This window comes from Ciconia boyciana, chromosome 9 (assembly GCF_034638445.1).
Source record: "Ciconia boyciana chromosome 9, ASM3463844v1, whole genome shotgun sequence".
In the NCBI taxonomy this organism is placed as follows: Eukaryota; Metazoa; Chordata; class Aves; order Ciconiiformes; family Ciconiidae; genus Ciconia; species Ciconia boyciana.
In genome coordinates, this window is record NC_132942.1 from 1,473,183 (window position 1) to 1,491,078 (window position 17,896).

The window sequence follows — 17,896 nt, forward strand, 5'->3', positions numbered from 1 at the left end:
CTGGCAGCCCAGCCACTTACCTGCCTTGTTTTATTTCCCCCACTGCTGCCAGAAATAGTTGATGGTATTTCTGGATGTTAACGATGCCTGCGAGCAGCCTCCATCCCCCTTTTGTATGTCAGTTGTTGCAGTGTCAGAGTCCGGGCCCCGATCCCCGGTGCCCGGCCGCGACCGCCTGTTGACATCTCTAACCCAACGGGTCGTGGAGGCTGGGAGCCCAGAGGAGTTCGTTATCTACAGGACGGGGCCGGCCAGGGCTGGCGTTTCCATGCTATCATCTGTCTAAAGACAACTAGCAGGAGAAAATCTCCAGCCCACAGCACCCCGCAAGGCTCAGCACCGTCAGAGGACCGTGCCGGGACCCCCGCGCGAGCCGGCCGCCTCACGGGTCATGCAAACGGCTTGCATCGGGTAACCAGCACTCCAGGGCTCCCGCCGCGCTTATGCGACCAGTACTATAAAAACGTCATTGATTTGTTTTACACGTTTTACACTGAAGAACTCTTTTTGCCCCTCATGCAAACTGCTCTTGATTCCTCACTTTTAAGCTACTGCCGTCAACCGAAGTTGAATCGAGTTACTGAACTAGTAAATGCATGCAGAAGTCAAGTGAGAAGTGTTTGAGTTCCTTCAAAACCGTTCGATTTAGGTCATTCTCAGGTTCACAGAAAGGCAATTATTGCACTAAAATACCAATTTGAGTCTGATTCATCTTCTACTGTTTCTATGCTTATCAACTCATCTGTGCTCTGTAATTCAGGTTGTAAACTCTGTCAGTGATAAACACCAGAAAAACCTCACCACACTGAAAATGCCTCCGTAAAACCAAGAAGTTTCGTAGAAGCATCATGATTTATGTTTTTTTCCTGAGGAGGGATGGATCACACGGGTCTGTGATGAGGTGGTGACAGGGTGCGACCCCACAGGCAACCCCCGGGCCGTCCCCGTCCCTGTCTCCATCCTCATCCTCATCCCCATCCCCATCCCTGAGCTGGGGGCTCTCAAGGGAGAGGGAGGGGAAGGGATACAGGGAGCGGGGGGCTCCGGAGCGTGCAGTAACAGCGGTTTATGGGTCCCACCAGACCAAACGGACGTTGGAGGGAGGGAAAGGGCTGCACCGGGACTAACAGCATGCCAGAGGCCATCGCTGCATCTCTTCTCCCTGGTCTTGGGGAACTGGCACCTCTCTGAGGGGAACGGGATGAAGGTGCTGAGCTGCTTTCTGACAGCGCCAGGGTAAGTCCCGAGGTGGAGGGAAAGGTGGTCCACATGCAGAGAGGGGCACAGCCCTCCCTCTCAGCTCCAGGCTGTAAATAGAGCTCATTTCAAATACCTGTCTGGGATTATAAAAACGTTTTCTGGATATGTTTAACTCAGATTTCCTCTTGTCACCGTGCGGTGTGCAGTGATGTGCCTCCTTCACGCTCGAGGAGAAGCTTCCTGAGGAGCATGGCTTGCACCAGTAGCCAACTTGGAAAAAACCCCAACCTCCAAAAAGGATGAAGGCAACCCCCTCCCCTCCAAAGCGAACACAAGGAGCGTGGCGGCACCGGGCACACACAGCGGGACGAGGCGTGGGCAGGCTCGTGTGCGGGCAGCGGCCAGGGGAGCCTACGCTGCCTCTCAAACCGTTAAGAAAAAGACGAAGTCTCTGTAAAAAGGGCAATGGGTTAACCCCTGATCTTTCAATACCTATTAGATCACAACAGCAGAAGTTCATTGTTTCAGCCCCCGGCTTCTGCTCCTTAAGCCCAGAATGAAATGTTTCATATATTAACAGTGAAGAGAATATAACAAACATTTTTCTTCCATTTCAAGCTGAATGTAAAAACCTCAACCTCTGTTATTTAAAAGAAAAAGAACCAACCTCCCCCAACATCCAAGAGGGTCTCCAGGAAATATTTATGATTAATCTTGAATTTTCTGTTTTCTTGTAATTTTCTTCCGCTCAGTTTGAGTTACAATTTAGCACCTTAACACTAAAATGTCACTCCTGGCACACCAGCTTCCCGCCAGTTCATGCATCTGTGCCACCAACACCCTGAAGCCTTCCTCGCCTGCACCAGGCTCATCTCTGGTATCTGGGTCTTCCACCGGCGCCAGCACTTGCCGAGAGGCCGGTGACTCTTGCCGGCGGTTCCAGCGTGCCCTTCCACGCGCCCGCGAGCGGAGCTGGCAGCCGGCGCTCCCTGGCATTCTCTGATGGTGACAACTCAAAACTGAAAGGATAGGTCTGTGGATTTGGTCCAACTTCTAGGGGGAAAGTGTCCGTGTCATAAATATCACCACCGCAATGGCACCTAGAGGACACTAAAGAAGGTTAAATTATTGGCCTGAACTACTCTGAGGTCCGTATCAGCTTAAGGCCAAACTCTTGGCTTCTCTACTCCTCGCAGAAGCCGTGTCACTGGATTCAACAGAAACTAAGGATTTCCCCTCGTAACGATGGGCAATACCTTTATTACACCAGAGGATTACATGCATACAGAAATGAGATACAGCAGTGCATCACAGCTTTCACAGGAGGGCTGTAAAACAGGGAACATTCATAGGCAGACTATTAACAGAAATCCTCAAAATGTTCTCCTAATAATTGTCACTATTTAAAAAACATCTTTTTGCATTTTTCTATCATCAAAATTGTCAGTCTTTCGAAAAATGAGTAATTACCTGTATGACTTAGTCTTTAACAAATCTGTTAGACATTGGTACTTACCATAGATTAAATCTATTTCCAACTTTAAACAGAAGGAGGTGCTACAAAGACCACGAAGTTAGCCCAAACTGCAGAAATTAACCCTTCAAGCACCGGTTCTTGCTTCTTCTTTTTCCCTCTAGCAGGTGTAGTTGTCTATTTGTGATGGCCATTTGTGATGATGTCCTACCTTCCCTTAACGCAACAAGCTATGTAGCACATAACGGCAGGTAATTTTGTTTTATTTTACCTTATTGCATAGGCGTGCTTCTGCCCTCTAATGGAGAGAGCATGTTAGGTGCATTTGAAGACATGGAGAGTGCTCTCCTCTGGGCAGCAGGAACTAGAACATTTCCTTCACTGTTAGTACTGCAAGAAGAACCAGTATTTTGGAAGCCAGAGCCCGTTGGTTGTAATACCTGTACGCAATGTTCTCTGGCTCCATACAGCTAAGCTACTACAGGGAGCCTCCAAGACGGTACATGTCTGCACGGCAAATGGAATATGAATGCATGGGTTTATCACCTGGAAGGCAGAGGACCTGCTAGGTGCGCCTTTCGTCTTACCATGGCCTCTCACCATTCCTGTAGACTCCTCCATCCTGGTGATCTCAAAAAGCTCTTCATCGAATGCACGTTACCTGCTCCGTGCATGGATTTTTCTATAGGCAAGGAGCATTACCTTGGGAAGCAAACCTCCCAGTCTCCAGGTTTCTGAGGTCCCGAGGAGGTTCCTCTCCACTGGACTGTCTGCAGGGCAGGATGAGTCCTAAGACAGCTTAGACACCTCTAGCCATCAGCCCATCTTCTCACTGGTTACAAACGCAGTGGGCAGCAGTCTCTAACAGACCGCAAAGGCCCTGTGCCGGGGTAGGAGAGGGCAAACAAATGAGACAGCACTGCCCTTCTCAAGGAGGAGCTTGGCCCATGGTCAAGGTGGGCCTTGGAGGGGGTGATGCGCTGGTGACTGAAACGTGGCTGGGCTTGTCCCCCTGAGAGCGGCCACCGACACCCACCAGCCCTCCCGCCATAGCTTCCACCTCCTCTGTGGGCAGCAGGCTCCGGGTGCAAGAGGACATCTCGCTGGGTGTGCCAGTGACGGTGTGCCTGCAGCGCGGGATGGCCACCGCCTCTGCTGCCGACCCCGGTCCTCCTCACTGCACATCGGAAGGAATATCCAACCGCACAGGGCTCTGGGACTAGAAATCCCCAATGCACTTTTTGAGATGAAATAATTTTAAAAGAATGCAGCTCTCCCTACTTGTAAAGTTGGCTCTGTCATCGCTCCACCAACTGTGCAGTCTGCTACACTAATTACAGTGTGTAATGCAGTCAATACGATTCTCAGAGAAGAGAGTTATTTCTGCGATGTTGCAGTAAAAAAGCCTTACAGCAAGAACCGGCACTCAGGCGGCCTCTATCTAAGAAGCTATCAATAATTTGGAGGAGGATTTTGGTGTCTTTGGATCCTTGGTGGCAAAGAAAACACTCTCCATGCCCACCAAAACAACTGAGAGAACTACTGACTAATGATAGCACATGGATTTTTAAGTATGAAGACCATCCTGTTTCATTCAGGTTGCTCATGGAAGAGATGAACGTGGTCCTACGATGACCAAGCTACCCCTGCGCAGCCTCGCGGTCCTGCTCTGCAAGTCTTTCCAGCACATTTCCTCAAGAAGAACAAATGGAGGTTTGAGGACCCCGCCGGAGCTGGCCCTCCCCGCACCTACAGACTGCGGGGCTACGATGCGCACGAGGGGTTCATCTCCCGTCCGTGAAATACAGGCATTTATTTTCAAGATACTGCTTGAGTATCACCTTTCTGAGCTTGTGTGACTGCAAGACCTGAGTCCTGCCTCGCTGGAGAAGTCAGTGCACGCAAGCGAACAGACTATTCTGAGGTCTCTGGCATTTTGGAAAATGGTTTTCTTGTAGGATCCAATTTCCTTTCTGTTCCTCATGGAAAGAGCAGAGGTGGTGAGAGGCTTTGGGGAAATGTTGGCTGCTGCCTGCTTTCAGTTCTGCCTGCAGAAAGCAAATGTCACCTGGACCTTTTTTTTTCCTTCTTCTTACTCTGGAGGACTTTGCGAGGGGCTCTTCCTGTTGGGTGCATAGTGGGAAACAAAACAGAGAAAAAAATGCTAAGAACCAAAAATACCAGAAGCAGGAAACAAAGAAGTGGCTAAAATTAGTCTTCCAAGGCGGGTATGGACTTCTCCCCAACAGAAGCAGCAGAGGGAACTCCACAAGTCCGTGGCCCAACACATCCCGAGGCTTTCGCCTTTCCTGCGGGTCCGTCTGTGCTCCTCGAAAGCAGCGGCCGTCACCTGCAACCCAGTGAGGAGGTAAAACCGCCCTGGAAAGAGCAGGGTGCGGGAGGATGTCGTGTCGCAGCCGTCGGCCCCACCGGCTGCGGGGGCACCTGCGCCTTCAACTCCTGTCTGCCCCTTTGCCAATCCCACTCTTCCAGCAAACACATGTTCTTAGAAAGGTATTTAGACGCTAAATCCTCCTCCCTGCTTCCCGTGCCCGCTGCACACGCTGCCTTTCCCATGCTGATGTTTCGTTTGCTGCCTGAACATGCGAAAAAAGCAGCAACTCTTGTTTCCAGCCTCCGGTCTCCTTTCCAGTTGCTGTAGCTAAAACCCCCTCTTTTCTAATCCCTTCTCATAACCTGCCTCCTTTCAGTTCCTGCCTATCTGCCTTCCCAGACTGCCTCTGGCACTTTCTTTACACGGCTCAAGTCCTCGAGGCATTTACAGGTCTGAAGAGTTATTCTCAGCAGTGTTTCCAGACAACTTCTGCTGCTTTGTTCTTCTGGCTGAGAGGACATGAGTTCCACTTCAAAAATGTTTACAACTTGTTGTTTATTTTTGGGGAACTCAGGGCTATTTCTGACACACAACATCTAACAGCTATGAATGGGCATAGTCTACTGATGAATTAAAGCCCTTTCATGAAACCACCTCAAGAATAAGTAACAATATTCCCATTCTGACATTATCAATACCTGACCGCATTAAAATACATCAAGAACCACCCAACCCTTTAACTCCTGTTCCGTTCCTGTAAAACAAAGCTGCAGAACATAAGGCTCTTCTCAAAGCTAACCAGAAAAAAAATGATTACAGTATCATTTAATGCCAGGGCACTTAAACTCTGCTAAAACAAGGCCAAGATTGCAGCTCACCAGCGGACATGGCTCTGTTGGCTAAATGAAATGGGAGGCAGCCTTTGGTTGAGAAGCTCATGAAGTTCATGCAATGCTGCACATCCTAGCACAGCTCAGAGTGCAGATCTGGACGGGCTCTAGCAAGCAATTCCCCAGGCTCTGGCTGCACTGCAGGTTAGTGATGGCACCACACACGACCCTCTACATGGCCATTAGCTCACAGGGCTTCAGATTGGCAGGATTCTTCCTCTGGTACTTTAAATGCAAGAAAAATGATGCTAAAACTCTCTCCAGTGTCATTCTCTCAGGAGTTATCTTGCTGCATAATCATTCAGGTGGAAAATAATGACACACTTAGGGAAATAAGCTGCCAAAATACATTGTGGTCAACATCACTTGACCAAACAGGTCCAAAAAGGTTCAACTTCTTCAGCGTGGACTTTGCCCACATCTCCATTTACTAGTTCCTCTGTCTCCATGAGCACAGATTACAGAATCTTCTTTTGGATAATATGGACGTGTCCCTCTTTGTAATCTTGAAGATACCCAGCACATGGGTTTGTCCTGTCACTTTGCTGCTCGGCTTATTTCCCATACGTAGAAATATTTCCCTGCTTTAGTAATTTCATAAACCATCTAAAAGCTTTTCCACTTGAATAAAAGAGAGAATGGGAAGAGTTCTGACTTTGGGAAGGAGAGCTGGAGTTTTTGTTGCCCCACTTAGTAGACACTTCCATTTCCCAATACAGACAGCTGATGCTTGATGTTTCAGAGGGATGCAATGACATTGCTGGTTTGGTATAGCCTTCTGGCATGAAGCTGATGTTAATGCTGGAGAAAGGCTGAGAACAAGCAAAGAATCAGAAATGGATGGATTTTCAGCATGAGTAAGCGTTGGAGGCACTGCAGAAAGGAAGCTCGCTGGACTGGCGTGTACGTGTCTTCCCCATCGGGTGGGATCCAGGCGATGGGAGCACCGTGCCATTTTAATAAGGACCGGCATTTCATTAACGGTCACACAACTCGTTTCTAACAGAGAATTTGCAGTATCACTAGCAAGTTACCAACCCGTCAGTCACCGCTGTCACAGAAACATCGTACCAGCGCTGGAAGTGGGAGAGGCATGAAGAGACGGGGCAGAGCAGTGGAACAGGGGCAACCACGGGTCCAGGCTAACGTGTCTCTGGGTCCTTCATGGCACCTAGCCGGGACACGGCATGTTCTGCCTCGCTTCACCATTTGCTCAACAGCTGTATTTTCTGCTCCATTAATAACCCCCTCCCTGCTTCCCCTCTGCTCAAAAGGCTCTCAGCAGACTAAAAATCAAGCTGGCAGATTTTATGTTGAACCAAGTGCTTTCAAACCGTATTAAAGCCTTTAATTATTAATAGAAAAGTTGTAATGTGCCAGTAGGAAGCCAAACAGCAGTTTAGGAGGGAAGTGTTGGTAAATCAGGTGCCAGTATCTTAGTCACATCTCTTTCATCGTGCCACCGCTTCTAATACATGAGGTAATTCTGCAAGTCTGGATGCATTAGTCACCAACAAATTGTATTCACAATTAAGGAGAACTCAACAGTCCTCCAGAAATCTCTCATTTTTCTCTGGCATTCAATCCACTGCCATCTTACGTCCCCCAGAAAAAGAAAACTCTCCCATCTGCCTCCCCAGCAACCGTATGGGATTCTTGGAAAAGGCAGGCAATTAAAATCCCTGTGGGATCACAGCCCCCGGATCAGCTGGGGGGGGTTGGTAGCATCAAGTATTTGAGGTAAACACATCCTGCACACAGGGCGGCCCTGCTTTGCTGCTGAGCACGGTTTGCCAACCGTAGGCAGCTCAAAGCTGCCGTACGCAGTTGAGGGTGGCCTCGCGACGGGAAGTCGGAGCTGCAGGAAAGCTCACCGACAGGTAACGAGGCCGTCCATCTGCCAGCCACCGTCACCCTGAGCCCGGGGGAGGACTCCCCCAAGCCTCTGCCCGAGGCTCCCGGAGGACCTGCGCTGCAGGACCAGCCACGCGTCGCCCCATCACCCCAGCCCCGAGAGCCCGGAGCGGCCCGGCTTCAGGCTCAGGGCATGGGGGAATCGGCCTTTATTTCCCAAAAACAAAACTCCCTTTTGCTGGCAGAGATGTTCTGCTGCAGGGAGCCAACAAGGGGATGACCGGATTGCCCGCGGTGCGGCAAGGGCAGCTACGGAGGGAGATGCCTGGAGCTGACTATTTTGCCCCACGTGCTCTCAGACTCTAACATGAGCCCCAAAGAAAAAGTAATGTTCTGCAAACAGCCAAGGAGGTCAGCCACTACGGGACAGGCAGCGGCGACCCACCCCACAAGCTGTTACCGTCAGCTCTCTGAAGGAAGAAAAGTGCCTTTTACTTTTTAAGTAATTTCTGGAAATGGTCAGAAAAGCTACTCCACACCGTAAAAAATTCATTCCTGGCTAAGTAATCTTCCTCGCATAATTTGATAGAAGGCCATTTCCAGACTCAAATCCTAACAAAAAACAAAGACCGTTTATTTAAGCCTTCATCAGCGCCACAAGCTAAAACTCTTATTTTTGTATTGTGCAAATATTCTTCACGCAGCGTAAAGAACTAACACCTGCCCACACAAGTCATACACGTCGGGAAAAACAACGAGGATTATTTTGGCCTGTAAAAGTGATTTGAGCATAATGGGTGAGTAAAGTCACTGCATAATAATTTTCTGCATTTACTTGATTTGCCTGATTTCCTTTTGTATATTGGTTCTTGTACAGCCTTGTTTTGCCAGTATTCTGCAAACATCAGTTGTTCAGAACATTTCACTCCAAACCCAAAGACTACAATACAGAAATGATCCGATTTGATCATATTTATCAAAAGAAGTTCCAGTTTTGTTCTATTCTTTCTTTTTCCGTCTTTTTTTTTACTTAAAAACCTCAAACTTTGTCATAACATTTTTGCCTCATCAGCTCTCATCAGCAAAATCCTCCTCCTCCAGTTGCCCATCCCCTCCCAGCGCAGCCCAGCTGGGAGGTGTGAGCACGACAGCCCTCCCAGTTCACTGGCCCAACCTCAATTCCTCTGCCTGCAATCAAGCTGAAAATGGAGCCTTCCCTCCCTTCCCATTAATCAAATACAGTGAAGAATAATACATTCAATTCACTTTTTTTTTGGTTGGTTATTTTTCCACTTCTATTTGTAACATCTGATGTGCTCTCCCGCATCTCCCTGCGGGCTGCACCCGCTGCTGTGCCCAGAGTCCCCGAGGCGTTCGGGGAGGACCCCGGGTCCCTGACCCAAGCTCCTGCTCAAGCAGGGGGGCTGTGAGACTGGAGCAGGTGGACCCACGAGGGCCTGGAGACCTCCGAGGATGGAGACTGCCGGCACCGATACCACATCAGTATTACACCACTACGCGTGGAAGAGCCTGGCTCTTGTAAGAGACCTGAAAGACACTTTTTATCATGTCAAACGTAACTAAAGCCACTGAAAGACACATAATTTTAAGTCCCCTCTTGGGCTGCCGTACTTAAAAGCTACAGATACATTGGACAGAGATGATCAGCGGGTGTCGTTAGTTGAAGAAGCAGCGGCTGGGGGGGAAACCAGCGTGGGCTGGAAGAGCCCCAGCTCCCCCACGGTCCTCAACGAACAGCTCAGGCTCAGCCTTGGCTTTGTCCCACAGAGACCTCTTTGCCTTCAGGATCCCATGGACGTGCCTGCACAAACCCTTCCTGACTGAGGCGCCAACCCACAGCGGAGCCATCAGCGAGGCAGGGCGAAGAGCCGTGCTGCGACCCGAAGGCCGATGCCGTTGAAGAGCAGGTGGAAGGCAGGCAGCTGCCGACGCTTCCCTGCCTCCACCACCCCCCCGAGGCCACGGGGCAGCCTGCGGACGGACGGGCATCCCGGCTGGGCTTCAAGAGGGGATACATTTTCCCTGCTCCTCGGAGCTCCCTGGCAGGGTCTCCAGGAGCGAGGTTTGGGCGTTTGTTTAAAGCAGGCAGCTCTGTTTCCATGCCCGCGGCTCCCTCCCCTCTCCCTCCACTCCCACTCCTTCAGCCCGGTGCAGGCAGAAGCCAGAGGGGATTTTCCTCTCCTCCGCAGGGGACGCGGCTGCTCGCGTTCATGTTTTTCCAAGCGCCGGTGCAGACAACAACAAAAGATGAAATACTGCTCCTTCCTCCCGTGATTTCCTTTCCCACTGGCCAGTAAACCCAGCCGGGACACCTTCACTGCGGGAAGCCTGCGGACCGCTTGAAACCCGGCCGGCCTCGCCGGTGCCGGCTGCCACCGAGGCCAGGTGCCGGCAGCCGCAGGGCTGAGCCGGGCCAAGGGGAGAGCGATGCCAGCGCGGGGGCAGGCGAATAATTGGCGGCCGTTCTTATGCTACTGATAATTTCCCAGCTTAGCACAGCCCTGTCAACAGTGTCTGCACAGCGGCTTGGGCACAGCCAACATGCAGCTGGACGGAAAGCGGACAAGGGCAAATTAATCGGCGGGCAGGATCCCTTACGGCGGCAGAAAGGACCAGGGAGATTGGGTTACCTCCATTTTAGGTTAAAGCGGTGGCGTTACAGCTCCGGCTAATTTATGAAGTTAATTAGGCACAAGGATCTTCTTTCAGAGGGAGACAGCATGTCTTTGTGAGCGAGCAGCCCTGTTTTCCTCCCGGCCCTTCAGGGGAAATTGTCAGCTTTTTGCTGGGAAATCGGATCGCGCGGGAGGAGGGGGCGGCCGGCCCCGGGACAGCCGCCCCCGGGGTGGTCCCCATCTGAACCCCGCTCACGCGCCGCTCCGCCGCCCGCCCCAGCGCATTCACAGCCCTGGCACTTGGAGCTGCTGGGCGACTGGGGAGGTTTGGTACGCTTTCAGCATTTTCAGTGCCTGTGTGGTAGGGCTGGAAAGCAGCGCTGCCTTCAGAAAACACTCCCACATTCGTCAAAAGACTTTTACAAGGGAAAGTCTAGGCTACATCCTTGATTTTGCATTAAATCTGCCTGCAGAAAGAGGAACCAAAGAATGCGTTCGGCCGTTTCTTTAAAATATTTTGTCTGCGGTGACATTTATAGGTGGCAGAAAGACCTAATTTACTATCATTTTGCTTTCAGCAGTCTCAATAAAAATTTTGGCTAGGCTCACGCTTGAGAGATTCTGCCCAAAAGAAACTCGGATGCAGACCGAGCAGAGACATCGACGCAGAGCCGGGATGCGGGGGCTGAGCGGGCTGGGGCGGGCGCTGCACCGCCGCCACGGAGCAAAGCACACCCGGGACCCGCAGCTCGGCCGAAATCAAAGGGGAGAAGGGGGACGGCAGGCAGGAAAGGGAAAAGCGAAAAAGAAAGGACTGGCCAGCAAGAAGATGAGTCCGAGATCGGCACAGCAGCTCATAACAAGATACGGCCTGTTCTGCTGGCTGCCCCAGGGAAGGCTTTGTTGTAGCATCTTTGATTCCTGCATCCCTTTCCCCACAATGGCTGTAATGTATTTTCAAATACTGCTTTATTTGAAAGTAAAATTTCCATTAGCCAATATTTGTCTGAGGCAGTTTCTCTGAAGAAAACACTGCTATGTAGCTATCTCCACACTAATTATATGAATTAAGAAAGCAATGAAAGTGCAATGTCTGTATTTTCTTTCCCGGGCTTTCAAGAAAGCTGTCTTTTAAGTGTATGTGCCACTGAAGTTTAGGGCCCTTTTTTAGATCTCTTGGAGAGAGATCTGATTTAATTCAGTTTGCGAGAAGCACCCTTAGATGTTCCCAGAGCAGATCACACAAACAGAGCGGTGCAGTTCAAAGGCAGAAACTTCTGAAAAGTCTCCTGAGAGGCAGCGCTGGGAAAGGCTGCGGACAGCGGGAGCCAGGCCCGAGGAGCTGCGGGACGGCCCGGAACGCGGAGCCCCAAGAGGCCGTCCGTCCGTCCGTCCGTCCGTCCCTCTGCGAGCGCCCACGCACCCCACGCGGGCGATAGGGCCCAGAGGAGCACAGCCCCGGTGACTCCAAAGCAGCAGATTCAAAGCCACCCCGTAAGTCATTCCTGAGAGAAAGGGAAGATAGGCGCCTGGTCCCCTTAGGAAAGGGCGCTCAGCCTGACAAATTACCTTTGTTTTAATGGATGAGCCTGCAGAAAATATTTTGACGTAGGACTACTAGTTCACATGGGGTTAGCCACAGAACTGGAGACTTATTTTATGAGAATATTTGGCTTAATTTTCAAGTTCAATTTGTGGAAAGTTTCTAGACCAAGAGCCAACTAAAAAGTGAAAGAGCTAAAGCTTTGAAAAGTTGTTATGCCAAACTCTGGGGGATATGAAAAGCCCACACAGCAGAAAAACAGATAAACCATCTGTCTTCGACCTTGTCCTTCTGCGAGCCCAAAGCAACGAGCCCGCCGAGCAGAGGTGCCGGGGGAGCTGGCTCCCTTCAGCGCTGGACTTTTCCTCTTGGCCAAACAGCCTGAAATATCTCGCCTCAAATGGAAGTTTGTAATTTCCCTCTGCCCTCCCAAAACACGGTCACTGCTCTTGTGGCCGACAAGCATCGGGTTTTTTCACGTATCTTAAAATACCTCATGGAAGTATACAGACACTTAGAAAATAAATCCAGGACTATTTAAACACAACATAGGAAAGAATTATGAAATATATACATATACATGTATATATATGCAAGCTTTAAAATGTATTGCCATCAGCAACTAAGCCTCAAGTATATTTATCTGCGGAGTCTACTGAGCATGCTGCTCGCGTTTTTCATGAAACAGGTTTAAGGATGTTTGCCAGACCCTTGAATCACTGAAGTTTATGGAGCTTTCTAACTGCAGGCACAATCTAGGACTCCCAAGTTAAAACTGCTTTAAAAAAAAACCAAAACACAGACAACCTTATAACAGCCTGCACCAAAAAAAATAAGTCAGTCATAAGATACTTTGAATATTATGTCATCTGGAATAAGCCAAGCAATGGACTGGGAATTTTAGGATCTCTTCTCAAATAAGAAAACTAGGAGACAGGCGCTTTCTGTCTTAAACTGGAAATAATCTCTGCTCCTCTTGAGCACGAAGCCAACCCCACATCTAAAATACAAAAAGCAGCGTGCCCCCAGAGACGTCTGCCCAAACCCCCCTCCCTGGCCCAGCGCAGAGCAACGCCCCTGGGGCCTCCGGCAGACAACCGGAGTAGGAAGCTCGCTTTGCTGGCTGGAGTATCTGCCTTTTTGTTGCAGAAATTTGGCATTTTCCCCTCTCCCCAGGCCCCAGCCCACCCTGCAGTGCCGCCAAGTGCCCTTCTAACCATGCTCATGGTGAGCCTCTGCAGCAAACTCATTTTTCTTCCTGGCACAGAACCTGACACCTCGTTCTTGCTGTGCTCTCCCCAGTCTTGCTCTTGTAACCTTTGAGTATTTCCTGTGACTCCAAACAGGAGAGGAAACAATTACGTTTGGGGTAACTTCACCCCAATCTGCGTCAAATGCCACAGGTTGACTTTCTGCTGCTGAGGGCGGTTTCATGGCCGAGAGCCCTCCGCCCCTCCACACAAAATTACGTGCAGATCTGTTAAACAGGGGTGTCCAGGGCTCTTCCCCATTTCCACGAGCAACGCGGCCGCACCTTGCAGCCCTGTCAGGAGACGGAAAAGATGCAAACCCTGACCACCCACACGAGGAGGTCTCGAGGGAGGGAAAGACAACACAATAGTGTATCATGACATTGCTTGGAAGGCAACACTTTGAGCAGCGATTTCCCTGGGGACCTGGGGTTGGGGACCCGGGGCTGGGGGCCGCCCGGGGCACCTCTCGCACCAGCTCCGGGCCATCCCACCCTGCTGGGACCGCAAATGCTGAGTGTAAAACCCCCAGTCCCAGCATATGACCGCAGTCGGGAACAGGTCTGCTCGCCTTGAAAAGAAATTTAGATAAGGCTTTTCTGGAGGAGCTATGATTACAAGATTTTACCTAATCCCTAAAAAATGCCATTTTTTGTTTGGCAGTCAGAAGATCCACCCCTCGAGGCCGGCCTTCACAATTAAAACCCAGATTAGGCAAAAGCCCAGCGTTTCGGGGTCTGGGCCAAGCTTTGCATGGCTGCACAGAGCAGGGCTGGTGGGAGACGCTTCTCTCCAGCCCGAGCAGTGACCAGCTGTGGTTCGCTGCGTGTCACCTAATGGTGCCCGGCGCACGCCGGGCGCTCAGGGCTTTCACCCCAGCGAAGGGCAGCAGAGGACCCACGGGGGCGGAGGAGGGTCCCGGGGGGGCCTGGCCCCGAGCCGCTGGCCCCAACAACGCCTCTCCCGGCTCTTGGCTTTCCCTGGAGCCGCAGTGGCTCCCGGCCAGCCGACCACAATGCGGTGGAAGGAAGAAGAAACAGCTTTGTTTTGCCCAAAGCCTCACAATTAATCAAGTTCCTATTTCCTCGTGGTCCCACTTACCTACCCCAAGTGCACCAGGCCATTTCCTTTGCCATGTGAGAGTCCAGGCACCCTGCGCCTACCACAAGGTTTTCTTTGCAATTTCATAGGAACAAAGAGAACCAGAAAATGAAGCTAAAGTAAGAAGAAACGTCTTTATCATGGCAAGCACCGCTCGGATGGCATTACGAGTTCGATGCAATGCGGGAACCTCCCGAGCAGGCTGGCGGCCCCGACCCTGCCAGCTGCCGTCCCCCGGGACACCCTCCTGGGCACCCGCTCTCCCACCCAGGAGGAAGAGGACCCCTCTGAGCACAAATTACCCCATTTTTATAGCAACACACGTCAATACAAAACCCCAGTACCTTTTCCCAGACTTTTCCCAAACTAAAAGTGGGGCTGAATATTGGGGTGGGAGGAGAGCAGGTAAGAATGCAGATTTCTCAGGGATGGGAGTACTTGATTTATGAGAAAATTTCTTAAACAGAAGTCCCAGAGATGCCATTTCGGTGAGACATTCCCAAAGCGGCTGACAGGAAGGCAGGATGAGGGTGGGACTCGCTCCTGCGCCTCCTGCACCTCTAATTGCCTTTATTCTCCACTAATAGAAACAACATGAGCAAATAAAACAGAGCCACAAGAGCCTCTGCAAAACAAGGGAGCAAAAGGGAGAGGAACCGAAGAGGTCGTGCAGGTTACGGGCTGATTTCCGACACACCACAAGCCCCTCTGGACGGCGGACGGACGGGCAGACGCAGCGCAGCAGATGCTGCCTGCGCTCTCCTGCCTGCTCCGTCCAGCAGAGCCTCCGCCAGCCCGCCCGGAGCCCCAGCCCCGCATCGGCGCCGCATCGAGGGTCCCCCAGCTCCCCCGGCGAGGGGCAGGGCAGGTGCTCTGCCTGAGGGTCTCTGTACAGGCTTACATTAATCTGCAGATAAGATTTTTTCCTTTTCAATGCATTGCAGGGTTCCTATCTCCTGAACCTCGTTCATCCTTCTGAATCGGGTAATATATCTGGAAAATGCAGCTGGAAACCATGAAGCGCATCAGTTCCGCACCTCACTTACATCATTTGATAACAGGGAAGGAATTATTTCAGAAATACTCTGACCTGTAAGTCTGACCTCCAAGAAACACTGGCGCACAGAGGGAAACAGAAGCTCAAAAATTCCCCGGCACTTCGGAGGCTCTTCCATGCTCTGGCACCGCCACGCTTTGCCATTAACGCCAGAATTATGTGTACAATCCAGCAGAAGACAGGAATGGGTAGCGAAAGAGGGAGAAAAAGGGGGAAGATGGATTTGACGTGGATGTTACCGAGGATGCACGTATAACCTGCCAGCTCCCAGAGCCCTCACGAGGACTGGACCACGCCGAACAGGGCAGCAACAGCCTGAGACAGAACAAAACTGCCGGACCGGGCCGTGGCTCCGGCACGCAGCCCTGTCCCGAGGGCAGGCTGGAGCTGATCCCGCTGGTGCCGGCGGCACACGTCCCCAGCGCCGTAGCCCTGCCACCGCAGCCCGCTGCGATGAGAGTGGGGCTGGCTCGGCTGGACCGCAGAGACACCCCCAACGCCCTCCGGTGCTGCCGCTGGCTCTGCGACCCGAGGTGCCGACCAGAGCCTCGGCAGCTTGCTGGCACCATACCCCCTTCCTTATTCGTCACAGATGACATCATTTTGCTCCTTCTGACACCCAGCAGAAGCATTCTGCTGACAAGGATGGCAAATCTTTTTGCCAAGTCAGCAAGAAGTTATCTGGTGAGTGCAACAGTTCCTTATTAACCATATTCATTTGCACTTTAAAGGGGTGAAAAACGCAGCGGTGATTAACGAGCATCTCCCTTGCAAGACCGGCTGGTTCCACTTCACCCAACGGCTCATCTAACACCACTGTCAGAATTAGTAACTTCAGCTGCAACCGGACATTTTCCTAGCTTGAAATGGAACACTTCTGAGCAGCTGCCATCCCGGCTCTTACTGCCGAATCCGGCGTGATAAAGACAGGATTTACTTTTAGGATGTAAATCCCAGGGCAGGACAGAGGGTAGAGTCAAGAGTCGTGGTGCTGCCCCTTGGACAAACCACCTTGGCCTCTCCGCCTCGAGTTACCCAACGAGACACTCGATAGAATATATCTCACAAGTATCTGTAAAAAAAATACGAAACTAAAAAGTAGCTGAGCATTTCTAGAACTTTAACTAAAAGGGCAGAAATGACAGTATTTTGTGACAGCGGCTGACAGACACGAAGATCATCACTGACTAACCACGGGTTAACTCTACGGCCACGAGAAAGCTCAGCTTTGCCAGGACTGCACATGTTTACCGATGCTTTAAAGCACTGTGTTTTATAGGAAAATAGATCCGCTCCTGAGGATAGGTTTCTTCCACTGTGTGAGTTGAACTGGCCGAGAGTCGGGTGCCAGGGCGACGGCCGTGTCACCCACTGGGAGCAGCGCTCCCTGCAGCACCTGCACACATAACCTCTTTGCCGTGCTTTCGTCGCGCTCTGCCCGGAGAGTGAAATGGCACTGTCTCACCGCTTCTCTGTGCCGAATAAAGTAAAAGCTGAATATGGCTGTAAAGAGTTCTGGGGCTTTCACAGCCTGCAAGTAACTCCCCACACATGCTCTCTGTGTGCCTTCAGGGGGGCCTTTCTATAAATAAAAGAAGTTTATTCTAGCTGCCAGCTTCACACGGCATCCAGAAACCAAGAAACTCCCCCCTGAATTCCTAACCAACACCAGCTTCTGCTGCCCTTTACCCCTGGCTAATCTGCCTGCTGACAGTGTAGGGACATGGCTCCTGAACTAAGAAGGATTTGTTCTTACAGTAATTTGAGTAACGAAGTGGGGTACAGTAAAGTTCACATCATTCCTACTACTGACCACTCCACAAAAGTTTAAAAAAAAAAAGAAGAGCAAAACTAAACAATTTATTTTTGCTGCAGAGTCAATGCTGCACGGGCAGAGGGAGAAGAGCTGCTGAATAAGGCTGCGTCATGTTTACATAGTTATTTTTCAGAGTGGAAAAAGTGACTTAAATTCTGCAAGGAACCAGCAGCATTTAAAGGTCTATTTACTTCTCCTCATGTGCTTTTGCTTACATGTGCCACAGCTGATAATTGCTGCAGCTGTTTGCATTTGTACGAGCTTATTTATTCCAAAAAATACTACCCTATCCTGTTTGATACATTGATGATGCTACGCTGGTTTGCCTGCTGCTAGACATGGATTTGGGATGGCGAGGGACTTCAGAGCAGAGCACAGCGAGGGGGCAACGGGGAGAAGGTGCAATCATGGCCACCAGCACCACGGCACATCATGGCCACCAGCACCATGGCGCGTCGTGGCCACCAGCACCACGGCACGTCATGGCCACCAGCACCATGGCGCGTCGTGGCCACCAGCACCACAGCACATCATGGCCACCTGCACCACAGCACGTCATGGCCACCAGCACCATGGCGCGTCATGGCCACCCGCACCACGGCGCGTCATGGCCACCCGCACCACGGCGCGTCATGGCCACCAGCACCATGGCGCGTCATGGCCACCCGCACCACGGCACGTCATGGCCACCAGCACCACGGCACATCATGGCCACCAGCACCACGGCGCGTCGTGGCCAC

General features: G+C 51.2%; 1 protein-coding gene across 2 annotated transcripts in view; it reads right to left on the reverse strand.

The window, feature by feature from the left end:
- Positions 1-17,896, reverse strand: part of ARHGAP26 (Rho GTPase activating protein 26) — a 156,955-nt gene that overhangs the window by 10,105 nt on the left and 128,954 nt on the right. The window contains exon 21 of one of the 2 annotated variants that reach the window (XM_072872808.1): positions 2,261-4,797. The exons of the other annotated variant lie outside the window; for it this stretch is intronic. Coding sequence (XP_072728909.1) covers positions 4,767-4,797 — 31 coding nt within the window. The 3' untranslated portion in view covers positions 2,261-4,766. Of the gene's footprint in view, positions 1-2,260; positions 4,798-17,896 lie in introns of those variants that run through there. 2 annotated transcript variants of the gene reach the window in all.